At 66.2% G+C, this 25,185-nt stretch overlaps 3 protein-coding genes and 1 long non-coding RNA gene across 7 annotated transcripts; 3 read left to right on the top strand and 1 right to left on the bottom strand.

Annotated features, from left to right (window-relative positions):
- Nucleotides 1-531: 531 nt before the first annotated feature.
- On the top strand, nt 532-8,308 carry LOC136000760 (protein capicua homolog; the record flags this gene model as incomplete). The annotated part of the gene is made up of 9 exons (XM_065654715.1): nt 532-755; nt 852-955; nt 1,030-1,136; nt 2,356-2,392; nt 2,487-2,656; nt 4,887-5,038; nt 5,773-5,898; nt 6,871-7,002; nt 7,974-8,308. Coding segments are annotated over 9 exons (1,309 nt in total), but the record flags the coding sequence as incomplete, so codon positions are not given.
- LOC136000862 (uncharacterized) lies at nt 1,159-2,272 on the top strand. The gene is made up of 3 exons (XR_010607750.1): nt 1,159-1,236; nt 1,596-1,826; nt 2,145-2,272. It is a non-coding gene; the product is annotated as an uncharacterized LOC136000862 (long non-coding RNA).
- A 1,475-nt stretch (nt 8,309-9,783) lies between the features above and the next one.
- On the top strand, nt 9,784-15,275 carry RPS19 (ribosomal protein S19). 2 transcript variants are annotated; one of them, XM_065654753.1, is made up of 6 exons: nt 9,784-9,787; nt 10,528-10,598; nt 12,053-12,153; nt 13,629-13,812; nt 15,050-15,104; nt 15,220-15,275. In XM_065654753.1, exons 2-6 carry the CDS (start codon nt 10,528-10,530, stop codon nt 15,244-15,246), a joined length of 438 nt encoding a protein of 145 aa, XP_065510825.1. In that variant the 5' UTR covers nt 9,784-9,787; the 3' UTR covers nt 15,247-15,275. The 2 variants fall into 2 exon arrangements, with proteins under 2 accessions (XP_065510825.1, XP_065510824.1); XM_065654752.1 differs by lacking the exon at nt 9,784-9,787 and adding an exon at nt 10,374-10,452.
- On the bottom strand, nt 14,984-24,376 carry LOC136000788 (uncharacterized PE-PGRS family protein PE_PGRS10-like). 3 transcript variants are annotated; one of them, XM_065654751.1, is made up of 6 exons: nt 23,825-24,376; nt 21,839-21,961; nt 20,290-20,466; nt 18,404-18,541; nt 16,889-17,464; nt 14,984-16,562 (listed from the first exon to the last, which is right to left on the bottom strand). In XM_065654751.1, the coding sequence occupies exons 2-6, from the start codon at nt 21,954-21,956 to the stop codon at nt 16,198-16,200; spliced, it is 1,374 nt and encodes a 457-aa protein (XP_065510823.1). In that variant the 5' UTR covers nt 21,957-21,961; nt 23,825-24,376; the 3' UTR covers nt 14,984-16,197. The 3 variants fall into 3 exon arrangements, with proteins under 3 accessions (XP_065510823.1, XP_065510822.1, XP_065510821.1); XM_065654750.1 differs by having other exon boundaries at nt 23,809-24,376; XM_065654749.1 differs by lacking the exons at nt 21,839-21,961; nt 23,825-24,376 and having other exon boundaries at nt 20,290-21,573.
- Between the last annotated feature and the right edge of the window lie 809 nt (nt 24,377-25,185).

The following is a 25,185-nucleotide window of genomic DNA, read 5'->3' on the forward strand; positions in this document are numbered from 1 at the left end:
GGGGAGGGGTCACAGGTCCATGTGGGGGGAGGGGCTGAGGGGTGTCTATGGGGTGGGGGGGTGGGGCTCCGCGTGGCCCCTCCCCCCTCTCTGACCCCGCCCCTCCCCCCCATTCCAGCCCTTCCCCCGGAAGTTGTTCCCGCCGGCGCCCCCTCCCCCCCCGCCCCGCCCCCCCCCCGGAGCTGGAGCCGCCCCTCCCCCACCCCCCGCCCCCCCCCCGCCGCAAACGGGCCGACAGCGCCGGGGGGGGAGGGGCGGCTGAGCTGGCGGCGGGGGGGGAGGGGCGGGGGCGGCGGGAGGCGCTGCCCCTCCCCCCCCCATCCGCCCGGCCCCTCCCCCCCCCTCGCCGGGAGGGCGGGGCCACCCCCCCGCCGCGGGGGGAGGGGCGGGGGGCGGGGCGGGGGGAGGGGCGGGGCCGGGCCCCCCCGTGACCCTCCTGCCCCCCCCGTGCAGTTCTTGGCCCAACCCCCCGGCGCGGGGGGTGGAGGGGCGGGGCCCAACGGGCCCCTCCCCCCGCTGGGCCTCCTCCAGGCCCCGCCCCCCCCCGGCCAAGGCGGGAGGGGGAGGGGCCGGGGCCCCCCTGGCCCAGGTCCAGTACATCCTGCCCCCCCCGCCCCTCCCCCACGCTAAAGGGGGGGCCCCCGGCGCCGCCCCTCCCCCCCCGAGCCCCGCCCCCGCCCTGCACTTCGCCCTCCCCTCCCCCACCAACGGGAAGGGCGCCTCCCCCGCCGCGGCCGCCGGCTCCGCCCCCAAAGGTAGGAGCTGGGGGGAGGGGCGGGGCGGGGGGAGGGGCCGGGTCGGAGGGGGTGTGGCCGCCCCTCCCCCACTGACCCCGCCCTCCCGTCCCCCAGCCCCTCCCCCCGCCCCCCTCCTCCCCGGGAAGGTGCTGGTTCCCGTGGCCCCGCCCCCCGGCCCCGCCCGCCCGCCCTTTGCCGCGGCCCCGCCCACCGGAAAGGTACGTGCCGCCCCTCCCCCCACGGCCCCCTTTTCCCCTCCCCCACCCCCACTAACGCCCCCCTCCCCCCCCAGATCATCCAGCTGAGCCCCGCGGGGGGGGGCGGGGCCGGGGGGGGCGGGGCCGGGGCGGGGCCGCCGCCCAAGGTGCTGCTCCCCTCCCCCGCCCGCATCGCCTACGTGCACCCCGCCCCTCCCCCGCCGCCCCTCCCCCCGCCGCCGCCGCCGCCGCCGCCCCTCCCCCACCCACCGCCGCCTTCGTGGGGTTCACGCTGCTGCCCGGTGAGGGGGGAGGGGCCAAGGGCTGGGGGAGGGGCCAAGGGCTGGGGGAGGGGCCAAGGGGTGGGGGAGGGGCAGGGGAATGATGGGGCTCAATGGGCCTGGGGGAGGGGTTGGGAAGAAGGAGGTAAATGGGGGGGGGAGGGGTTGATGGGGCGGGGGAGGGGCCCGCGGCGGGGGGAGGGGCCAATGGGAGGGAATGGGGTGAAGGGGGGGGAGGGGTAAAGGGGGGGTGGGGGAGGGGCTGGGGGAAGGGTGGGGGGTGGGAGCTCAATGGGGGCTGGGGGAGGGGCCGATGGGGTGGGGGAGGGGCCAATAGGGGGCGGGGGCAAATGGGGAGCTGACCCCGCCCCTCCCCCCAGGGCAGAGCCCCCTGCTGGCCCCCGCCCCCCCCCTGCCCCCCCCCCAGCTGCCGCCTCCCCCCTCCGGGGGTCCCGTCTTGGCCGCCATCTACCCCGGCCCCGCCCCTTCCGGCTCCGCCCCCCCGGGCTCCACCCCCGCCCCCGGATTGGTCTACAGCGTGGCGGGAACCGCCCCCGCCGCAGCCCCGCCCATCCTGCCCAAGGGCGGCCCCGCCCCCCAGGGGGCGCCAGGTAGAGGGGGCGGGGCTTGGGGGGGCGGGGCCACAGGACACGGGGGCGGGGGCAGGGAGGGGGCGTGGTCGAGCGAGGGGGCGGGGCTAACATGGGGCTGAGGTTTGTGGGGAGGGGTGTGGCTGAGGGGGCGGGGTTTAAAAAGTGGGCGGGGCTAAAAAGCAGGTGGGTTTATGGTGGATGAGGAAGGGGTGGGGCCATGGGGGCAGGGCTAGACGGGGGCGTGGCTGAAAGGGGCGTGGCTCTGGGAAGCAGGTGGGGCTGCGTATGTAAATGAGGGGGGCGGGGCGTGTTCTGACGCAGCCCCTCCCCCCGCAGCCCCCCTGGCGTTCCCGCCCCGCCCCCCCCGGCCCCCCCCAAGCCCCCCCAGAAGGTCAAGGCCGCCGTGGCCTCCATCCCCATTGGCTGCTACGAGGGGCCGCCCCGCCCCCCGCCCGACCCCGCCCCTCCCCCGCCCCTCCCCCGCCTCCTCCCCTCCCCCCCCCCGCCGCCCCTCCCCCACCCCCCACCGCTCCCCCCTCCCCCCCAGCGAGGAGGCTCCGCCCAGCCCCGCCCCCGCCGAGCCGGTGAGTCGCCCCTCCCCCCCCACTTAATCCCCTTCCGTTCATTAAACCTGTAATCAATCAATTAACACGTGCCCCCCCGCCCCCCCCCGCCCAGGCCAAGTTCCCCGAGTGGCGCCCGGAGCCGCCCCCCCCGCCGGCCCCGCCCCCTCCTCGCCCGGCCCCGCCCCCTCTCAGGCCCCGCCCCCCGCGGCCCCGCCCCCCCCGAGGGGAAGAAGCAGAAAGTGCGGCCGCCCCCCTCAAGAAAACCTTCGACTCGGTGGACAAGTGAGCGGGGGTGGGGCCTGCGGGGGGCGGGGCCGGGGAGGGGGCGGGGCCTGCGGGGGGGGCGGGCCTGCTGGGGGCGGGGCCGGGGAGGGGGCGGGGCTTGCAGGGGGCGGGGCCTGCGGGGGGCAGGCCCTGGGGCCTTAAAGGCTTTAAAATGCAGATCTGGGGGCGGGGATTGAGGAGGGGGTGGAGCTTGGGGAGGGGGCGTGGTCTGGGGAGGGGCGGGGTTTGGGAGGGGGCGTGGCCTGGGGAGGGGGCGTGGTTTGGGAGGGGCGTGGCCTGGGGAGGGGGCGGGGTGTTGCTGTTGGGGTGAATTGGGCGTTTTGGGGTCCCGCGCCGGGGGGTTTCCAGGGGCAGCTTGGGGGCAGGTTAAGGTCAGTCGGGGGTTGATTTTGGGGTGGATTCCGGGGCTTTAGGGTCCTTTCGGAGGTGGATTTCGAGAGGCAGTTTGGGCTCACTTGGGGGTAAATTCTGGGGTTTTAGGGTCCTTTGGGAGGTGGATTTCGAGGGGCAGTTTGCGGCAGCTTCGGCTGGGTTTGGGGCTCATTTTGGGGTAAATTCTCGGGTTTTAGGGTCCTTTCGGAGGTGGATTTCAAGGGGCAGTTTGGGGCAGTTCGGGGGCAGTTTCAGACTCATTTTGGGGCTCATTTTGGGGTAAATTCCGGGGCTTTAGGGTCCTTTCGGAGGTGGATTTCAAGGGGCAGTTTGGGGCTCATTTTGGGTCAAATTCCGGGGTTTTAGGGTCCTTTTGGAGATGGATTTTGAGGGGCAGTTTGGGGGAGTTTGGGCTCATTTTGGGTCAAATTCCAGGGTTTTAGGGTCCTTTCGGAGGTGGATTTCGAGGGCAGTTTGGGCTGGGTTTGGGGCTCATTTTGGGTCAAATTCCGGGGCTTTAGGGTCCTTTCGGAGGTGGATTTCGAGGGGCAGTTTGGGGCTCATTTTGGGTCAAATTCCGGGGCTTTAGGGTCCTTTTGGAGGTGGATTTCGAGGGGCAGTTTGGGGCTCATTTTGGGTCAAATTCTGGGGCTTTAGGGTCCTTTTGGAGATGGATTTTGAGGGGCAGTTTGGGGGAGTTTGGGGCTCATTTTGGGTCAAATTCCGGGGTTTTAGGGTCCTTTCGGAGGTGGATTTCGAGGGGCAGTTTGGGGCTCATTTTGGGTCAAATTCCGGGGCTTTAGGGTCCTTTCGGAGGTGGATTTCGAGGGGCAGTTTGGGCTGGGTTTGGGGCTCATTTTGGGTCAAATTCCGGGGTTTTAGGGTCCTTTCGGAGGTGGATTTCGAGGGGCAGTTTGGGGCTCATTTTGGGTCAAATTCCGGGGTTTTAGGGTCCTTTCGGAGGTGGATTTCGAGGGGCAGTTTGGGGCTCATTTTGGGTCAAATTCCGGGGCTTTAGGGTCCTTTCGGAGGTGGATTTCGAGGGGCAGTTTGGGCTGGGTTTGGGGCTCATTTTGGGTCAAATTCCGGGGCTTTAGGGTCCTTTCGGAGGTGGATTTCGAGGGGCAGTTTGGGGCTCATTTTGGGTCAAATTCCAGGGTTTTAGGGTCCTTTGGGAGGTGGGTTTCGAGGGGCAGTTTGGGGCTCATTTTGGGTCAAATTCCGGGGCTTTAGGGTCCTTTCGGAGGTGGATTTCGAGGGGCAGTTTGGGGCTCATTTTGGGTCAAATTCCAGGGTTTTAGGGTCCTTTCGGAGGTGGATTTCGAGGGGCAGTTTGGGGCTCATTTTGGGTCAAATTCCGGGGCTTTAGGGTCCTTTCGGAGGTGGATTTCGAGGGGCAGTTTGGGCTGGGTTTGGGGCTCATTTTGGGTCAAATTCCGGGGCTTTAGGGTCCTTTCGGAGGTGGATTTCAAGGGGCAGTTTGGGGCTCATTTTGGGGTAAATTCCGAGGTTTTAGGGTCCTTTGGGAGGTGGATTTCGAGGGGCAGTTTTGGGCTCATTTTGGGTCAAATTCCGGGGCTTTAGGGTCCTTTCGGAGGTGGATTTCGAGGGGCAGTTTGGGGCTCATTTTGGGTCAAATTCCGGGGCTTTAGGGTCCTTTCGGAGGTGGATTTCGAGGGGCAGTTTGGGGCTCATTTTGGGGTAAATTCCGGGGCTTTAGGGTCCTTTCGGAGGTGGATTTCGAGGGGCAGTTTGGGGCTCATTTTGGGGTAAATTCCGGGGCTTTAGGGTCCTTTCGGAGGTGGATTTCGAGGGCAGTTTGGGGCTCATTTTGGGTCAAATTCCGGGGCTTTAGGGTCCTTTCGGAGGTGGATTTCGAGGGCCGCTTTGCCGAGCTCCCCGAGTTCCGGCCCGAGGACGCGCTGCCCTCGCCCACCCTGCAGGCGCTGGCCACGTCCCCCCGCGCCATCCTGGGCAGCTACCGCAAGAAGCGCAAGAACTCCAACGGTAACGGCAACTTTGGGGCAATTTGCGGCAATTTGGGGCGTTGGGGCGTTCGGGGGTTCGGGGGGGTTGGGGTTGGGGGAAATTTGGGGGGAATTTGGGGGTTTTTGGGGGGAATTTGGGGGGTTTTGGGGGTCGATTTCCCCCCGCGCCATCCTGGGCAGCTACCGCAAGAAGCACAAGAACTCCAACGGTAACGGCAACTTTGGGGCAATTTGCGGCAATTTGGGGAATTTGGGGGAATTTGGGGGTTTTTGGGGTGATTTGTGCTGTTTTGGGTGATGTTTTGGGGACTTTTTTGGGGTTTCTTGGGGTTATTTTGGGGCTGATTTGGGGCGATTTGGGGCCGGTCTCGGGGTGGGTTTTGGGGTCATTTTGTGCTGGTTTGGGGCCATTTGGGGGTTTTCTTTGGGTCATTTTTGGGCTGATTTGGGGCCATTTGGGTTCAGTTTGGGTGGATTTCGGTCGGTTTCGGGGTCATTTTGGGGCCGTTTTGGGGAGGCAGAGGGTGGAATTTTCGGGTGGATTTTGGGCCTTTTGGGTTCAGTTTTTGGGTGGATTTTGGGTGGATTTTGGGACCATTTGGGTTCAGTTTTTGGGCGGATTTTGGGCAATTTTGGGACCGTTTGGGTTCAGCTTTGGATGGATTTGGGCGGTTTTGGGGCCATTTTGGTCCCCGGGGGATGTGGGGTGGAATTTTCGGGTGAATTTGGGTGATTTTGGGCGCGTTTCCGCAGACGGGGACCCCGAGGACCCCGGGTCGCCCAAGCGCCGCCTGCGCCGCCGCTCCAGCTGCGGCTCCGAGCCCAACACCCCGAAAAGCGCCAAGTGCGAGGGCGACGTCTTCACCTTCGAGCGGCCCGGTGAGGGGGACCCCGAAATCTGGGGGGTCCCCACCTTCCTACGGGGGGTTTGGGGGGAGATTTGGGGGGGAAATGGGTCAGAAACGGGGGTTTTGGGGGCATTTGGGGGGCTGGGGGGTCACCCCGTTATTGTTTGGGGGTGGCCCCATCAGATTATTGGGGGGACCGCAAAATTTGGGGGTGTCTGGGGGGGTCCCCACCTTCCTATGGGGGGTTTTGGGGGGAGATTTGGGGGGAAATGGGTCAGAAATGGGTTATTTGGGGTCACCCCATTATTATTTGGGGGTGGCCCATTTGGTTTATGGGGGGGACCCCGAAATCTGGAGGGGTCTGGGGGGGTCCCCACCTTCCTATGGGGGGTTTTGGGGGGGATTTGGGGCAAAATGGGTCAGAAATGGGGGATTTGGGGTCACCCCATTATTATTTGGGGGTGTCCTAGTCTGTTCATTGGGGGACCCCAAAACTTGGGGGGTCGCCCTGGTATTTTAGGGAGATTTGGGGGTTTTCCCCCTTTCCCAGGGGTGATTTTTGGGGGGATTTTGCTCAGAAAAGGGGATTTTTTGGGTTCAGTTTTGGGTGGATTTTGGGCAATTTTGGAGCTGTTTGGGGTCAGTTTTTGGGGGGATTTCGGGCAGTTTTGGAGCCGTTTGGGGTCAGTTTTTGGGTGGATTTGGGGCAGTTTTGGTGCCATCTGGGTTCAGTTTCGGGTGGATTTTGGGGGTTTTTGGGGCAGTTTTGGTCCCCGGGGCAGTGGGGGGTTCAGTTTTTGGGGGGATTTTGGGGCCATTTGGGGCCGTTTTGGGCAGTTTTGGTCCCCAGGGTGGCAGCGGGTTCAGTTTTGGGGTGGATTTGGGGGTTTTTGGGGTGGATTTGGGGCGGTTTTGGTCCCCGGGGCGGCGTCAGGTTCAGTTTTGGGGTGGATTTGGGGGTTTTGGGGCGCGGGGACTCACCGCTGGGGCGGATTTGCCGCAGGGGGGGACGGGGACGACGTCCTGGGGGAGCTGGAGTTCGAGAAGGTGCCGTTCTCGTCGCTGCGCCGCACGTTGGACCAGCGGCGGGCGCTGGTCATGCAGCTGTTCCAGGAGCACGGCTTCTTCCCCTCCGGTGCGCTGGAACGGGGCAAAAACACCCAGAATGAGGCAAAAACGCGCGTGGGGCGGAGCGGGGAGGGGGCGGGGGGCCGAATGGGCCCAAAGTTGGGGGGGAAATGGCCCAAAGTGGGGGAAATGGGCCCAAAGTTGGGGGAAACGGGCTCTCCCTGTCCCCCTGTCCGTCCCTAACACCCCCTGTCCCCGTCTGTCCCCCTGTCCATCTCTAAGACCCCCTGTCCTCTGTCCGTCCCCAACGCCCAATGTCCCCCTGTCCCCGTGTCCCCCTGTCCGTCCCTAACACTCGCTGTCCCCCTGTCCATCCTAACTCCCAATGTCCCCCTGTCCATCCCTGATGCCCAATGTCCCCTGTCTGTCCCCAGCCCCAATGTCCCCCTGTCCATCGCTGACACCCCCTGTCCGTCCAGCCCCAATGTCCACTGTCTGTCCCCCTGTCCGTCCCGCTGTCCCCTGTCTGTCCCTAACACCCCTTGTCCCCGTCTGTCCCCCTGTCCATCTCTAAGACCCCCTGTCCCCTGTCCGTCCCTGACGCCCAATGTCCCCCTGTCCCCATATCCCCCTGTCCCCATGTCCCCCTGTCCCCCGTCCGTTCCACTGTCCCCTGTCCGTCCCCAACATCCCCTGTCCCCCTGTCCATCCTAACTCCCAATGTCCCCGTCTGTCCCTGACGCCTGCTGTCCCCCTGTCCGTCCCTAACACCCCCTGTCCCCCTGTCCGTCCTAACTCCCAATGTCCCCCTGTCCGTCCCCAACACCCGCTGTCCCCCTGTCCATCCTAACTCCCAATGTCCCCCTGTCCATCCCCAACTCCCGCTGTCCCCCTGTCCATCCTAACACCCGCTGTCCCCCTGTCCGTCCCCAACACCCGCTGTCCCCGTCCATACTAACTCCCGCTGTCCCCCTGTCCATCCTAACTCCCGCTGTCCCCCTGTCCGTCCTAACTCCCGCTGTCCGTCTGTCCGTCCAGCCCAGGCCACGGCCGCGTTCCAGTCGCGCTTCGCCGACATCTTCCCCACCAAGGTGTGTCTGCAGCTCAAGATCCGCGAGGTCCGCCAGAAGATCATGCAGGCGGCCACGCCCCCCGACCACGCCCCGCCCCCCGACCACGCCCCGCCCCCCGATCACGCCCCGCCCCCCGAGCCGGCCCCGCCCCCCGAGCCCTCCGACTCCGCCCCCGCCGCCGAAGCTCCGCCCACCTCCCCGCCGGGGGGCGGGGCCCGCTGAGCATTCCAAGCCCCGCCCCGCGGGAAAAGGGGGCGGGGCCGGGGGCGGGGCTTTCCATAAAAGGTCTTTGGCGTGCTGGCCCCGCCCTCCTGTCTGTGATTGGCTGGCGGGGGGGAGGGGGCGGGGTGAAGGGGGGATATGGGGAGGGGGACACGGGGACACCCTGGGGACACCACAGGGGTGGCACGGGGACACATGGGGACACGGGGACACCCTTGGGGACACAGGGATGATGTGGGGACACCACAGGGACACGGTGGGTACACAGGGACACCCTGGGGACACCACAGGGGTGGCACAGGGACACCCTGGGGACACCAGGACACCCTTGGGGACACCCTTGGGGACACAGGGACACCCTGGGGACACCACAGGGGTGGCACAGGGACACATGGACACTGTGGGGACACCATAGGGTGGCACAGGGACACATGGGGACATCAGGACACCCTGGGGACACCATAGGGGTGGCCTAGGGACACATGGGCACCGTGGGGACACCATGGGGACACAGTGGGAACACCATAGGGTGGCACAGGGACATGATGGGGACACCATGGGGACACCCTGGGGACACCATAGGGGTGGCACAGGGACACTGTGGGGACATCAGGACACCCTGGGGACACCACAGAGTTGGCCTGGGGACACATGGGGACCATGTGGGGACCATGGGGACACCATAGGAGTGGCCTAGGGACACATGGGCACCATGGGGACACCATAGGGGTGGCACAGGAACACGATGGGGACACGGGGACATCATGGGGACACCACAGGGGTGGCCTGGGGACATAAGGACAGCATGGGGACACCATGGGGACACCGTGGGGACCCCAGGACATCGTGGGGACACCACAGGGGTGGCCTGGGGACACATGGGCACCATGGGGACACCATGGGGACACCATAGGGGTGGGCTGGGGACACGTGGGGAGCATGGAGACACCACGGGGACACCATAAGGGTGGCACAGGGACACTGTGGGGACATCAGGACATCATGGGGACACCACAGGGGTGGCCTGGGGACACATGGGCACCATGGGGGCACCATGGGGACACCGTTGGGACAACAGGACACCCTGGGGACACCATAGGGGTGGCCTGGGGACACAGGCAGACCCTTGGGGACACTCCAGGGACACCCTGGGGACACGGGGACATCATGGGGACACCACAGGGGTGGCCTGGGGACACATGTGGACCATGGGGACACCAGGACACCCTTGGGGACACCATAGGGGTGGCCTAGGGGCACACGGACAGCATGGGGGCACATTGGCACCATGGGGGCACCACGGGGGTGGCCTGGGGACACACGGACACCATGGGGACACCATGGGGACACCATGGGGTGGCACAGGGACCCCGTGGGGACCCCGTGGGGCCCCCGGGGCCGCGCCCCGAACGCACCTGGAGCGGCGGCGCCCGCCCGCAGCGGCTCCCGACGCCAAATGAGCCGCGAACCGGCCGGAGCGGCGGGCGGTGGGCGGGGCCCCGCGGCGCCTCGGCCAATGGCAGCGCGGCGCCTCGCGGCCCAGCCAATGGCAGCGCGGCGCCTCGCCGGCCCAGCCAATGGGAGCGGGGAGGCGGGGCTTTGCGCACGGCCCCACGGCCGCTCTGAGGGGGCGTTTTGCGCACGGCCCCGCCGCCGCTCGGGGGGGCGTGGCGTTTTGCGCACGGCCCCAGGGGCCCGCGGGCGGTGCCCAGGCACCAAAACCCGCCCGTTTGGCCCCAAAAAGGCGCCGCGGTGACGCCGAAGCCGCCCGGGGGGTCGCTCGGCGGGGCCGCCTCGCAGCCGCCTGCCCGGCACGTTGCCGCTTTTCCCCCCGCGGCCAATCAGGACGCGCGTTGTAACGGCGGGGCGGAGCGGGGAGCCAATCAGCGCCGCGCTTGCAACGCGAGGGCGGCTTCCCGCCCTTTCCGCGCGGCAGCCAATCAGCGGCGGGGGGCGGAGCGAGGCGGAACCAATCCCAGCGCGCGGGGGGGGGTGGTGGTGGAGAGACCACGTGATGCTGGGCGCCACCATTTCGCTGCGGGGGCGGGGGGGGCGGAACTACAGATGTCCCGCCCCCTCTCGCCGCCCATTGGTCAGCGCGCAGTCTCGCCGCCGCGGATTGGTGGAGAGGCTCTCGCGAGACTCGCGGCGCGGCGCCTACCCCCGGCGCGGTCCTAAGCTCCGCCTCTTCCTGCGGCGCCCAGCGAGGAAGCGGCAGCGCGGTCGGTAACGGGGGCGGGGGCGGGGAGCTGGATCCCGGTCCCGCCGGGGGCTGAGCGGCCTTTGTGTCCCCGCAGATGCCGGGGGTGACGGTGAAGGACGTGAACCAGCAGGAGTTCGTGCGGGCGTTGGCCGCTTTCCTTAAAAAGTGAGTTGGGGGGGGGGGGGGGGGGGGGAGCGGGAACCGGATTGGGGCGGGGGGAGACGGGGTTGTTAGCGGGGGGGCGGTCCTGGTGTCTCTCGGGAGGGTCCTGGGGGTCCTAAAGGGGCTCCCCGGGGTCCTAAAGGGATCCCCAGGGGCTCCCCGGTGTCCTAGAGGGGATCCCCAGGGTCCTAAAGGGGCTCTCCAGGTCCTAAAGGGATCCCCAGGGGCTTCCCGGGGTTCCAAAGGGATCCCCGGGGTCCTAAAGGGGCTCTCCAGGTCCTAAAGGGATCTCCAGGGGCTCCCCAGGGTCCTAAAGGGATCCTCAGGGGATCCCCAGGGGCTCCCCATGGTCCTAGAGGGGATCCCCGGGGTCTTAAAGAGGCTCCCCAGGGTCCTAGAGGGGCTCCCCGGGATCCTAGAGGTGCTCCCCGGGGTCCTAAAGGGGCTCCCCGGGGTCCTAAAGGGATCCCCAGGGGCTCCCCGGGGTCCTAGAGGGGCTCCCCGGGATCCTAGAGGGGATCCCCGGGGTCCTAAAGGGATCCCCAGGGTCCTAAAGGGGATCCCCAGGGGCTCCCCGGGGTTCCAAAGGGATCCCCGGGGTCCTAAAGGGGCTCTCCAGGTCCTAAAGGGATCTCCAGGGGCTCCCCAGGGTCCTAGAGGCGCTCCCCAGGGTCCTAAAGGGATCCTCAGGGGATCCCCAGGGGCTCCCCATGGTCCTAGAGGGCATCCCCGGGGTCTTAAAGGGATCCCCGGGGTCTTAAAGAGGTTCCCCAGGGTCCTAGAGGGGCTCCCCGGGATCCTAGAGGGGATCCCCGGGGTCCTAAAGGGCTCCCCAGGGGCTCCCCAGGGTCCTAGAGGGGCTCCCCAGGGTCCTAGAGGGGCTCCCCGGGATCCTAGAGGGGATCCCCGGGGTCCTAAAGGGATCCCCAGGGTCTTAAAGGGGATCTCCAGGGGCTCCCCGGGGTTCCAAAGGGATCCCCGGGGTCCTAAAGGGGCTCTCCAGGTCCTAAAGGGATCTCCAGGGGCTCCCCAGGGTCCTAGAGGCGCTCCCCGGGGTCTTAAAGAGGCTCCCCAGGGTCCTAGAGGGGCTCCCCGGGGTCCTAAAGGGATCCCCAGGGGCTCCCCGGGGTCCTAGAGGGGATCCCCGGGGTCCTAAAGGGATCCCCAGGGTCCTAAAGGGGATCCCCAGGGGCTCCCCGGGGTCCTAAAGGGGCTCCCCGGGGTCCTAAAGGGATCCCCAGGGTCCTAAAGGGATCCTCAGGGGATCCCCAGGGGCTCCCCGGCATCCTAGAGGGGCTCCCCAGGGTCCTAGAGGGGATCCCCGCGGTCTTAAAGGGATCCCCGGGGTCTTAAAGAGGCTCCCCAGGGTCCTAAAGGGATCCTGGGGGTGGTTCCCGTGTCCCCGGGGGTGTCCCCAGTGTCTCCGGTGCCGTTACCGGTCGTTTCCCCCCCCTCAGGTCGGGGAAGCTGAAGGTTCCGGAATGGGCGGACACGGTGAAACTGGCCAAGCACAAGGAGCTGGCGCCGTACGATGAGAACTGGTTCTACACACGGGCCGGTGGGTCACGGGGGCCGGGGGGGTCCTGGTTACCGGGGGGGATGAGTTACTGGGGCCCATCCCCTTGGTTATCGGTTACTGGGGGGGTTCATGGTTCTGGTCCTCTCGGTAACTGGCTTACCGAGGCGTTCCCAGTTCTGTTCCCGGTTCCATTCCTGGTTCCATTCCCAGTTCTAACCCCCAGTTCCATTCCCAGTTCTAATTCCCAGTTCTAACCCCCAGTCCCATTCCCAGTTCTAACCCCCAGTTCCTAGTTCCCTTCCCAGTTCTAATCCCCAGTTCCCTTCCCAGTTCTAATCCCCAGTTCCCTTCCCAGTTCTAATCCCCAGTTCCCTTCCCAGTTCTAACCCCCAGTCCCAGTTCCCTTCCCAGTTCCCTTCCCAGTTCTAACCCCCAGTCCCATTCCCAGTCCTAACCCCTGGTTCCATTCCCAGTTTTGATCCCCACTTTCCAGTTCCCTTCCCAGTTCCGTTCGCAGTTCTAACCCTGGTTCCCAGTTCTAACCCAGTGTACAGGGGGTTTCCCAGTGTACAGGGGGTTTCCCATTCCTGGGCTGCTACTGGAGGTGTTTCCCAGTGTGTTACTGGGGTTTATTCCCAGTTCTAACCCCCCCATTTCCCAGTGTCCCCCCTGCAGCTTCCCCCGGCTGCCAGGTCTACCCAGGGCTGGTTCCCAAGCCAGGGGGGTCCCATTTCCCAGTTCATTCCCAGTTCCAAACCAGCTCTAACCCCTACATACGGGGGGGTTCCCGGTTGCATCTGACCCTGTTCTCTCCCCCCGCAGCCTCAGTGTGTTCCTGGGGAGTTATTCCCAATCCTAACACCCCCATCTCCTGGTACCTCCCCATGGGCTGCCAGGTCTATCCAGGGCTGCCAGGTCTACCCAGGGCTGGTTCCCAAGCCAGGGGGGTCCCATTTCCCAGTTCATTCCCAGTTCCAAACCAGCTCTAACCCCTACGTATGGGGGGGTTCCCGGTTGCATCTGACCCTGTTCTCTCCCCCCGCAGCCTCAGTGTGTTCCTGGGGAGTTATTCCCAATCCTAACACCCCCATCTCCTGGTACCTCCCCATGGGCTGCCAGGTCTACCCAGGGCTGCCAGGTCTACCCAGGGCTGGTTCCCAAGCCGGGGGGGTCGCATTTCCCAGTTCATTCCCAGTTCCAAACCAGCTCTAACCCCTACGTATGGGGGGGTTCTCGGTTGCATCTGACCCTGTTCCTTTCCCCCGCAGCCTCAGTGTGTTCCTGGGGAGTTATTCCCAATCCTAACACCCCCATCTCCTGGTACCTCCCCATGGGCTGCCAGGTCTACCCAGGGCTGCCAGGTCTACCCAGGGCTGCCAGGTCTACCTAGGGCTGGTTCCCAGCGAGGGCGGGGGGGTCCCATTTCCCAGTTCATTCCCAGTTCCAAACCATCTCTAACCCCTACGTACGGGGGGGTTCCCGGTTGCATCTGACCCTGTTCTCTCCCCCCGCAGCCTCGGCCGCCCGTCACCTTTATCTCCGCGGCGGCGCCGGCTCCGGAGCCCTGACCGCCGTGTACGGGGGGCGGCAGCGCCGGGGGGTCCGGCCCAGTCGCTTCAGCCGCGGTTCGGGCTCCGTGGCCCGGCGGGTGCTGCAGGCGCTCGAGGGGCTGCGCATGGTGGAGCGCGACCAGGACGGGTCAGTTTCGGGCCAAAAAACCCCTCTTTTGGGGCTTTTCTGGCTCTTCAGAGCTTTATTTCCGCTGCTTTGGGGCACTTTGGGGCTTCAGCAGCCTGTTTGGGTGGCGCTTTTGGGGGTTTTTTGCTCTAAAATCCTTTGGGTTTTCCCTTTAAAATCTTTGGCTTTCCCTTTAAAATATTTTGGTTTCCCCTTTAAAATCCTGGTTTTAAAGCCCCTTGGTTTTCCCTTTAAAATGTTTGGGTTTCCCTTTAAAAATCCCCCTTTTCCCCCCAAAAAATCCCGCTTTCACTTTTAAAATCTTTTTTTCCCTCTTTGAAATCAAACTTTTCAAAAGAAAATCCCTTTTTCCCCAAAAAAATGCCAGTTCCACCCCCCCAAAAAATTCACATTTTCACTTTTAAAATAGTTTTTTCACTTTAAAACCTTTCTTTAAAAAAAAATCCCTTTTTTACCCCCAAAATCTCCTTTCCCTCCAAAAAATCTCTTTTCCCCTCAAAAAAATTCCTTTTTCCTGCTGCAAAAAATCCCTTTTTTCCTCAGAAATTCCCATTTTTCCTTCTCAAAAATCCACTTTTTTGTCCTCCAGACTCCCCTTTTTCCCCAAAAAAATATCAATTTCCCCCCTTTTCCCCAAAAACCCCTCCCCTTTTTCACCCTAAAAAAACTGTTTCCCCCCCCAAAAGTCCTTTTTCCCTCAAAAAAATTCCTTTTTTTTTCCCTCAAAAAAATTCCTTTTTTTTCCCCTCAAAAAAATTCCTTTTTTTTCCCCTCAAAAAAATTCCTTTTTTTTCCCCTCAAAAAAATTCCTTTTTTTTCCCTCAAAAAAATTCCTTTTTTTTCCCTCAAAAAAATTCCTTTTTTTCCCTCAAAAAAATTCCTTTTTTCCCCTAAAAAATCCCCATTTCTTCCCCCAAAACCTCCCCGTTTCTCCCCCCAAAAAAAGCATTTTTCCCCCCAAAATCCCCATTTTTTTTCCCCTTCAAAATCCCTTTTCCTCCCCACTTCCCCCTTTAACCGATTCCCCCCTCTTTATTGCTTTCATTTCTTATTTATTTATTTTTTTAAATTATTCGTTTAATTTTTTTTAGTTTTATTTTACTGTTATGCCCTTTTTCCCCCAAACCCCCACATTTTTCCGTCAATCCCTTTATCCCCCCCTCCCCCCTTTTTGTAGAAATGCCCGTTTTTGTCTCACGGACCCGTTTTTCCCCCGTTTTTCCCCGTTTTTCCCCAGCGGGCGCAAACTGACCCCCCAGGGCCAGCGGGACCTGGACCGAATCGCCGGGCAGGTGCGTTTCGGGGCGAATTCCCGCGGTTCCGGGCAAAGCCGCCCGTGTTGGAGCGCCCCCGCGCGGCGTTCCGTGGCTCTTTGCCCAATTCCGGCCGCTTTGGCCTCGTTCGCAGGTGGCGGCCGCCGGCAAGAAGCACTGAGGAGCCCAATAAAGGATTTGCCGACGGTTCTGGGCTGAAATGAGCCAAAAATGGGGGGAAATGGGCCCAAAACGGGGGGTTGGGGGAACGGGAGAGCTTCGGGGGGGACCCGAAATGGGCGGAAATGGACCCGAAATGGGGGAAAAAAGGTCCTGAAATGGGGGGGAAAAGGTCCTGAAATGGGGGGAAATTGCCCCAAAGTGTAAAGGGGGGATCCCAAAGTGGGGGGAAATGGGCCCAAAATGGGGGGAAATGGGCCCGAAATGAGGGGAAATGGGCCCGAAATGAGGGGGAAATGGGCCCAAAATGGGGGGAAATGGGCCCGAAATGAGGGGAAATGGGCCCAAAATGGGGAGAAATGGGCCCGAAATGGGGAGAAATGGGCCCGAAATGGGGGGAAATGGGCCCAAAATGGGGGGAAATGGGCCCAAAATGGGGGGAAATGGGCCCAAAATGGGGTCAGTGGCTGAAAATGGCGGGAAAAGGTCCTAAAATGGCCCCAGAAACAAGAGAAATGGACCCAAAATGGGGAGAAAGGGACCTGAAATGGGAGGAAATTGAGCCTGAGTGGGGAGGAATGAACCCGAAATGGGGGGAAATGGGCCAAAAATGGGGGGAAATGGGCCAAAAATGGGGGGAAATGGACCCGAAATGGGGGGAAATGGACCCGAAATGGGGGGAAATGGGCCCGAAATGAAGGGAAATGGGCCAAAAATGGGGAGAAATGGACCCAAAACGGGGAGAAATGAACCCGAAATGGGCCCGAAATGAAGGGAAATGCACCCAAAATTGAGGGAAATGGCCCCAAAACGGGGAGAAATGGCCCAAAGCGGGGGACCCAGGCGTCCGGGGGGGCCCCGCCCCCAATGAGCAGGCCCCGCCCCCTCGTTCCACCACAACCGTTTATTGGCTGGGGGGGGGGAAGGCGGGGCTTGCCTGGCCCCGCCCCCTCTAGAGGAGGGGCAGGAGCAGGAGGGGGAGGAGCCAGGAGGCCCCGCCCCCCGGGTGGCCCCGCCCCACCGCGCCCTCGGTGCCGCCCTGGCCCTCCGGGGGGCGCCCGGCCCGCCCCGCCGCCATCTTGCCGCTGACGTCACCGTCGCCGACGCTCCCATTGGCGCCGGCGGCCATATTGGTTCCAGCGCGGCCGCCGGTGACGTCGCCGCCGACCCCGCTGGTGCTTCCGTTGACCCCTGTGACGTCACCGTTGACCCCTGTGACGTCACTGTTGAGCCCTGTGATGTCACCGCTGGCCCCGCTGACGTCACTGTTGGCCCCGTTGGCGCTTCCGTTGACCCCGACGGCGTCACCGTTGACCCCTATGACGTCACCATTGACCGCTATGACGTCACCATTGACCCCGTTGACGTCACTATTGACCCCGTTGACGTCACCGTTGACCCCGTTGACGTCACCATTGACCGCTATGACGTCACCATTGACCCCGTTGACGTCACCCTGATGACCCCGCCATTGACACCGGCAGCCATATTGGCGCCGTCCTCATCACGTTTGAGGCTTCCGTTGACCCCATTGACGCCCCCGTTGGCGCTTCCGTTGGCCCCGTTGACATCACCCTTGACCCCATTGACCCCAACCAGCCCACCATTGACACCGGCGGCCATATTGGCGCCGGCCTCATCACCTTTGACGTCGCCGTTGGCGCTTCCGTTGACCCCGTTGACGTCGCCGTTGACCCCGTTGACGTCACCATTGACCCCATTGACGCCACCGTTGACCCCGTTGGCGCTTCCGTTGACCCCGTTGACATCACCATTGACCCCATTGACGCCACCGTTGACCCCGTTGACGCTTCCGTTGACCCCATTGACGCCACCGTTGACCCCATTGACATCACTGTTGACCCCGTTGACATCACCGTTGACCCCATTGACGCTTCCGTTGACCCCATTGACGTCACCGTTGACCCCGCCGCCCCCGGCGGCCATGTTTCCCCGTCCGGCAGCCATCTTGCCGGTGCCGTCGCCGCCCGCGGGGGCGCGGCCGTGGGGCAGGAGCTGCAGGCGGGGCAGGTCGGGGGCGAAGAGGCCGTCGGTGCCGTTGTTGGTGCCGTCGTCGCCGTCGTCGGGCCCGGGCCCGTTGCAGAGGTCTCCGGTGCAGCAGGAGCCGCTCAGCGCCGCGTCGCCGTCCCCCCGCGGCTCCGCGGAGCAGTTCGCCTCGCGGGCGCAGCCCCGGACCTCCCGCCACAGCCGCCGGCCGCCTACAGGGGGCGCAGATCGGGCGGGGGGGGCGTGTTCCTGCGTTCCCATGGGGCCGCTCGCCGTGGCGACCGCTAGGGACCCCCCCCCCGCCGTGTGGTCGCCGTGGCAACCAGGAGGCCACGCCCCCCCCCCGATTAGCAGCCAATGGGATCGCTCGGCCCCGCCCCCTCCCCGGCCACGCCCCCGCGCTCCCATTGGCTGCCGCCCTCTGCAGCTCTGCCCTCATGCTCCCATTGGCTCCCACCCAGCCCCGCCCCCGCGCTCCCATTGGCTCCCACCCTCCCCAGCCCCCTCCCTCCCATTGGCTCCCGCCCTCCCCAGCCCCGCCCCCACGCTCCCATTGGCCCCTGCCCTCTGCAGCTCCGCCCCTGCCCACCCATTGGCTCCCGCCCTCCCCAGCCCCGCCCCCTCCCTCCCATTGGCCCCCACCCCCCCCAGCCCCGCCCCCGCGCTCCCATTGGCCCCCGCCCTCTGAAGCTCCGCCCCCGCCCACCCATTGGCTCCCGCCCTCCCCAGCCCCGCCCCCTCCCTCCCATTGGCTCCCGCCCTCCCCAGCCCCGCCCCCACGCTCCCATTGGCCCCTGCCCTCTGCAGCTCCGCCCCTGCCCACCCATTGGCTCCCGCCCTCCCCAGCCCCGCCCCCTCCCTCCCATTGGCCCCCACCCCCCCCAGCCCCGCCCCCGCGCTCCCATTGGCCCCCGCCCTCTGAAGCTCCGCCCCCGCCCACCCATTGGCTCCCGCCCTCCCCAGCCCCGCCCCCTCCCTCCCATTGGTCCCCGCCCTCCCCAGCCCCGCCCCCGCCCACCCATTGGCTCCCGCCCTCCCCAGCCCCGCCCCCTCCCTCCCATTGGTCCCCGCCCTCCCCAGCCCCGCCCCCTCCCTCCCATTGGCCCCCGCCCCGCGCCCCGCCCCGCCGCCGCGCTCCCGTTGGCCGGTACCCAGCGTCAGGGTGACGTTGCCACGGAAGCAGGCGCGCAGCTCCCCGGGGCAGCGCAGCACGCGGGGCGGCCGGCACGCGCCCGTGTCCGGGCAGCCGAAGCAGCGCAGCCCCGTGGGCGGGGCCGGGCCCGCGCCGCCTGCGCGCGGGGGCGGGGTCAGCGGGGTCAGCGGGGTCGGGGGGGTCAGAGGGGTCAGGGGGTCAGAGGGGTCAGGGGGGTCAGTGGGGTCAGAGGGGTCAGGGGGGTCAGAGGGGTCAGCGGGGTCAGTGGGGTCAGGGGGGTCAGAGGGGTCGGGGGGTCAGGGGGGTCAGAGGGGTCAGAGGGGTCAGCGGGGTCAGTGGGGTCAGAGGGGTCAGCGGGGTCAGGGGGGTCAGAGGGGTCAGAGGGGTCAGAGGGGTCAGCGGGGTCAGGGGGGTCAGAGGGGTCAGAGGGGTCAGAGGGGTCAGGGGGGTCAGCGGGGTCAGCGGGGTCAGCGGGGTCAGGGGGGTCAGAGGGGTCAGTGGGGTCAGAGGGGTCAGGGGGGTCAGAGGGGTCAGCGGGGTCAGGGGGGTCAGTGGGGTCAGCGGGGCCAGCGGGGTCGGGGGGGTCAGGGGGGTCAGGGGGGTCAGTGGGGTCAGCGGGGCCAGCGGGGTCGGGGGGGTCAGGGGGGTCAGAGGGGTCAGTGGGGTCAGGGGGGTCGGGGGGGCAGTGGGGTCAGAGGGGTCAGTGGGGTCAGCGGGGTCAGGGGGGTCAGGGGGGTCAGAGGGGTCAGTGGGGTCAGAGGGGTCAGTGGGGTCAGCGGGGTCAGAGGGGTCAGCGGGGTCAGCGGGGTCAGCGGGGACCGGGATAAACCGGGATAACCCGGTTCAGCCCAGTCCCCCCAGTCCCTTCTAACCCCTCCCAGTCTCCTCCAGTTCCTCCCAGTTCCCTCCCAGTATAAACCAGTTCCCTCCCACTTCCCCCCATTGACCCTCCCAGTCCCCCCATTGACCCCCATTGACCCCATTGACCCCCATTGACCCCATTGCCCCCCCCAGTCCCCCCATTGACCCCATGGCCCCCCCCAGACCCCCCATTGACCCCCATTGACCCCATTGACCCCATTGCCCCCCCAGTCCCCCCATTAACCCCATTGCCCCCCCCAGTCCCCCCATTGACCCCCATTGACCCCATTGTCCCCCCAGTCCCCCCATTGACCCCCATTGACCCCATTGTCCCCCCAGTCCCCCCATTAACCCCATTACCCCCCCCAGACCCCCCATTGACCCCATTGCCCCCCCCAGACCCCCCATTGATCCCCATTGACCCCCATTGACCCACATTGACCCCCCCAGACCCCCCATTGACCCCCATTGACCCCATTGCCCCCCCCGGTCCCCCCACTGACCCCACTGACCCCACTGACCCCCCATTGACCCCATTGACCCTCCCAGTCCCCCCATTGACCCCACTGACCCCATTGACCCCCCACTGACCCCCATTGTCCCCCCATTAACCCCATTGCCCCCCCCATTGACCCCCATTGACCCCATTGTCCCCCCAGTCCCCCCATTGACCCCATTGCCCCCCCCAGACCCCCCATTGACCCCCATTGACCCCATTGTCCCCCCAGTCCCCCCATTAACCCCATTGCCCCCCCCAGACCCCCCATTGATCCCCATTGACCCCCATTGACCCTCCCAGTCCCCCCATTAACCCCATTGCCCCCCCAGTCCCCCCACTGACCCCCCTGACCCCCCTGACCCCACTGACCCCCCTGACCCCACTGACCCCATTGACCCCCCTGACCCCACTGACCCCACTGACCCCCCTGACCCCACTGACCCCATTGACCCCCCTGACCCCCCTGACCCCCCTGACCCCGCTGACCCCGCTGACCCCCCGCCGCCCCCGCCCCCCTGCCGTACCGGCGGCGGGCAGCGCCTCCTGCTGGCCGAGCGGCAGGTCGCGGTTGCAGCCCCGCCCCCCCCGGCAGTGGCGCCGGCGGGAGAACAGCACCAGCCCGGCCAGCTGCAGCGCGCGGGCGTGGCCGCCGGGCTGGCCCCGCCCACAGCCCCGCCCCCCCAGCCAGAACCGCCCGTGGCCTGCGGGGACACAGGCGTCCGGGAGGGACCCAGGAGGGCGGGGGGACCCAGGCGTTCGGGGGGACCCAGGCGTTCGGGGGGGACCCAGGAGTGCGGGGGGACCCAGGCGTTCGGGGGGGACCCAGGAGTGCGGGGGGACCCAGGAGGGCGGGGGGACCCAGGAGGGCGGGGGGACCCAGGAGTGCGGGGAGGGACCCAGGCATCCGGGGGGACCCAGGCGTCCGGGAGGGACCCAGGCGTGCGGGGGGACCCAGGCGTTCGGGGGGACCCAGGAGTGCGGGGGGACCCAGGCGTGCGGGGGGACCCAGGAGGGCGGGGGGACCCAGGCGTTCGGGAGGGACCCAGGAGTGTGGGAGGGACCCAGGAGTGCGGGAGGACCCAGGCGTCCGGGGGGACCCAGGCGTGCAGGGGGACCCAGGAGGGCGGGGGGACCCAGGCGTTCGGGGGGACCCAGGAGTGCGGGGAGGGACCCAGGAGGGCGGGGGGACCCAGGCGTTTGGGGGGGGACCCAGGAGGGCGGGGGGACCCAGGAGTGTGGGAGGGAGCCAGGCGTCCAGGAGGGACCCAGGCATCCGGGGGGACCCAGGCGTTCGGGGGGGGACCCAGGAGTGCGGGAGGGACCCAGGAGTGCGGGGGGACCCAGGCATCCGGGGGGACCCAGGCGTTCGGGGGGACCCAGGAGGGCGGGAGGGACCCAGGAGTGCGGGAGGACCCAGGCGTCCGGGGGGACCCAGGAGTTCGGGAGGACCCAGGAGTGCGGGGGGACCCAGGTGTTCGGGGGGACCCAGGAGTGCGGGGGGACCCAGGCGTTCGGGGGAACACAGGCATTCGGGGGGGGACCCAGGAGTGCGGGGAGGGACCCAGGAGTGCGGGAGGGACCCAGGAGTGCGGGAGGACCCAGGAGTGTGGGAGGGACCCAGGAGTCCGGGGAGGGACCCAGGCGTTCGGGAGGGACCCAGGAGTTCGGGCCGCACATTTCACCACCCCATAGGGGACCCAGGTGTCTGGGCCCTATAGAAAGGACCCAGGCATCCGGGCCCCACACCATCTCCCCCCATAAAACAGACCCAGGCATCCGGGGAACCCCCCCCCCACGCCCACATATGGGACCCAGGCGTCCAGCCCCACACCCCCCATAGGGGACCCAGGTGTCCGGGAGGAACCCAGGCGTCCGGGACCCCTTTCCCGCCCCCCCCGTAAAAAGGACCCAGGCGTCCCGGGACCCTCCGATCCCCTCCCCAACAGGGAACCCAGGCATCCGGGACTCCCCCATTCCCCCCCGATACGGGACCCAGGCGTCCAGCCCCACACCCCCCCCAGGGGACCCAGGCGTCCGGGCCCCACAGAAGGGACCCCGGCGTCCGGGACTCACTCCAGACCACGGCCCCAAGGGCCTCGACGCAGACGTCGCTCTCTGGGGGGCACGAGACCATTTCGGCCCCATCGCAGCCCCCGGTGTCTGACCCACAGCTCAGGCACTCCAGACCCATAGATCCTGCCCCATAGAGAGATATAGAGCCATACATCCTGCCCCATAGAGATAGACCCATAGAACCTGCCCCATAGAGAGATACAGCCCATAGGTCCAGCCCCACAGAGCCCTGACGCCCCCCTGCCCCACAGATCCGGCCCTATAGATCCAGCCCCACAGAGCCCTGACGCTCCCCTGCCCCACAGATCCGGCCCTATAGATCCAGCCCCACAGAGCCCTGACACCCCCCTGCCCCACAGATCCGGCCCTATAGATCCAGCCCCACAGAGCCCTGACACCCCCCTGCCCCACAGATCCGGCCCTATAGATCCAGCCCCACAGATCCCTGACACCCCCCTGCCCCACAGATCCGGCCCTATAGATCCAGCCCCACAGAGCCCTGACGCCCCCCTGCCCCACAGATCCGGCCCTATAGATCCAGCCCCACAGATCCCTGACGCCCCCCTGCCCCACAGATCCGGCCCTATAGATCCAGCCCCACAGAGCCCTGACGCTCCCCTGCCCCACAGATCCGGCCCTATAGATCCAGCCCCACAGATCCCTGACGCCCCCCTGCCCCACAGATCCGGCCCTATAGATCCAGCCCCACAGATCCCTGACGCTCCCCTGCCCCACAGATCCGGCCCTATAGATCCAGCCCCACAGAGCCCTGACACCCCCCTGCCCCACAGATCCGGCCCTATAGATCCAGCCCCACAGAGCCCTGACGCTCCCCTGCCCCACAGATCCGGCCCTATAGATCCAGCCCCACAGATCCCTGACGCCCCCCTGCCCCACAGATCCGGCCCTATAGATCCAGCCCCACAGAGCCCTGACGCCCCCCTGCCCCACAGATCCAGCCCTATAGAGCCCTGATATCCCCCTGCCCCATAGCTCCTGTCCCCACAGATCCAGCCCCATAGATCCTGCCCCACACCCGGCCCCGTGACAACCTCCACGCCAGCCCCCCAAGTCCCCCCCCAGCCCCACAAGTGCCCCAGACCCACAAGTGCCCCCCAGCCCCCCAAGTGCCCCCGGCCCACCTGGCAGCAGCAGCAGCAGCAGCAGCCGCAGCCCCCCCGGGGCTCCCCCCACATCCCGGCCCCACATCGCGGCTGTTCCGTGGGGCGCGGCTGCCGCCCCCACTTATGGGTGCGGGAAGCGGGCGGGGCCGGGGCGGGGCCGCCGGGGGGGGACCCGCCCCATAGGGGTCAATGACCCACGGAGCCGGCCCCATAGATCCTGCCCCATAGATCCGTGCTATAGCCCGGCCCCATAGAGCCGCCCCAGAACCCCGCCGTATACATCTGCCCCATAGATCCTGCCCCATAGAGCTGTGCTATAGCCCGGCCCCATAGAGCCGCCCCAGAACCCCGCCGCATACATCTGCCCCATAGATCCTGCCCCACAGCTCTGCCCCGTAGCTACTCCCCAGAAATCTGCCCCGTAGCTCTGCCCCATAGATCCCTGACCCCCCCCCCCCATAGATCCAACCCACGGATCCGCACCGTAGCTCTGCCCCATAGATCTCTCCTATAGTCCTGGTCCCATAGATCTGCCCCATAGATCCCTGACACCCCCTGCCCCATTGATCCTGCCCCATAACTCAGCCCCCCAGCTCCTGCCCCATAGATCTGCCCTATATCCCAGCCCCATAACCCTGCCCCATAGATCCGCCCCACATCCCAGCCCCATAACCCTGCCCCATAGATCCGCCCCATAACCCTGCCCCATAGATCCGCCCCATAACCCAGCCCCATAACCCTGCCCCATAGATCCGCCCCATAACCCAGCCCCATAACCCTGCCCCATAGATCCGCCCCATAACCCAGCCCCATGGATTCCCCCCCCCCGGCCCAGCCCTGACTCACCCCCCAAGTGACTCACCCCATAGCGGGGGGAGGAGGGGCGCCCCGCCCTGCCCCACACAGGTGGGGCCCGAACGCCTGGGTCCCCCCGGGGGGCAGGGCGGGGCGGGGGGGGAGGGGTGGGACCCAGGCGTTCGGGCTCCCCTCCCCCCACCGAGCCAGCGCCAATTAATGAACTTTCGTTAATTAGAGAGAAATAAGGCGGCGGGGGGAGACACCACAGAGGGGACCCAGGCGTCCGGGCCCCACAAAAAGGACCCAGGCATTCGGGCCCCATAGAGACACCTCCTGCCCCGTAGTTTCCCATTCAACCCATAGATCTGACCCATAGGTCTCTCCTGACCCATAGATTCCCCTCTCCCCTCCCAAAAAAAAAAAAAAGGGACCCAGGCGTCCCAGAGGGACCCAGGAGTTCGGGGGGACCCAGGCGTTCGGGAGGGACCTGGGCAGGGGGCGGAGCCTCCGGGCAAACCCCGCCCTCCCCCGAACTCCTGGGTCCCCCCCGAACTCCTGGGTCCCTCCCGAACTCCTGGGTCCCTCCCCGAACTCCTGGGTCCCCCCCGAACTCCTGGGTCCCTCCCGAACTCCTGGGTCCCCCCGGACACCTGGGTCCCCCCCAATGACATCACACAGAGGCGGCCAATCACGTTGAGTTTTATTAGTTACAACTGGGGAGTGGGGGGGTGGGGCCCAAACTCCTGGGTCCCTCCCGAACTCCTGGGTCCCCTCCCGGACGCCTGGGTCCCTCCCGAACTCCTGGGTCCCCCCGAACTCCTGTGTCCCTCCCGAACTCCTGTGTCCCTCCCCGAACTCCTGGGTCCCCCCGAACTCCTGGGTCCCTCAGCGCAGCAGCAGGGGGAGGGGCAGCAGCAGGAGGGGGAGGGGCCGCAGCGGGGGGGCGGCGCCGCTGAGTCCCTGCGGCCCCGCCCGCAGGGTGGCGGGGGGGGGAGGGGGCGGGCAGAGCGGGGGAGGGGCCGGGGCCGCGGGGGCGACGTCGTCGGCAGCGCCGGGGGCCGTGGTGACAAACCCCATTGTGTGGGCGTCACCCCCATAGACGCCAGTTGTGGCCCCAGCGGGGTCACTGGTGACACTTGGTGGCTCCGTCCCCCCCATATCAACGTCCCCATTGGTGACACCCCCCACGTTGTCACATCCCGGTGACACGGTGTCCCCCGTATTATTGTCCTCATTGGTGGTGACGTCGTCATTGTCACCTATGGGGGACGCAGTGACAATGTTGACCATGGTGGTGGCATCTCCAGGAGCTTCGGTGACGTCTCCAAAAGCGTCGCTGGGGTCACTGGTGACACTGGGTTGGTCACTGGGGACACTGGGTTGGTCACTGGGGACACTGGGTTGACGAGTCCCCCCCATACCAAC

The sequence above is a fragment of the Caloenas nicobarica genome, chromosome 35, assembly GCF_036013445.1.
Source record: "Caloenas nicobarica isolate bCalNic1 chromosome 35, bCalNic1.hap1, whole genome shotgun sequence".
In the NCBI taxonomy this organism is placed as follows: Eukaryota; Metazoa; Chordata; class Aves; order Columbiformes; family Columbidae; genus Caloenas; species Caloenas nicobarica.

Bases quoted from the DNA above. Each gene is read 5' to 3' on its own strand.
- RPS19 (XM_065654753.1), top strand. From the start codon at position 10,528: ATGCCGGGGGTGACGGTGAAGGACGTGAACCAGCAGGAGTTCGTGCGG. The intron at 10,599-12,052 runs GTGAGTTGGGGG...CCCCCCCCTCAG, and splicing joins TTGGCCGCTTTCCTTAAAAA to GTCGGGGAAGCTGAAGGTTC. The intron at 13,813-15,049 runs GTCAGTTTCGGG...GTTTTTCCCCAG, and splicing joins GTGGAGCGCGACCAGGACGG to CGGGCGCAAACTGACCCCCC.
- LOC136000788 (XM_065654749.1), bottom strand. From the start codon at position 21,541: ATGCCTGGGTCTGTTTTATGGGGGGAGATGGTGTGGGGCCCGGATGCC. The intron at 17,465-18,403 runs GTACCGGCCAAC...CGCCCCCTGTAG, and splicing joins CAACGTCACCCTGACGCTGG to GCGGCCGGCGGCTGTGGCGG. The intron at 16,563-16,888 runs GTGATGAGGCCG...GTGACGTCATAG, and splicing joins CGCCAACGGCGACGTCAAAG to GGGTCAACGGTGACGCCGTC.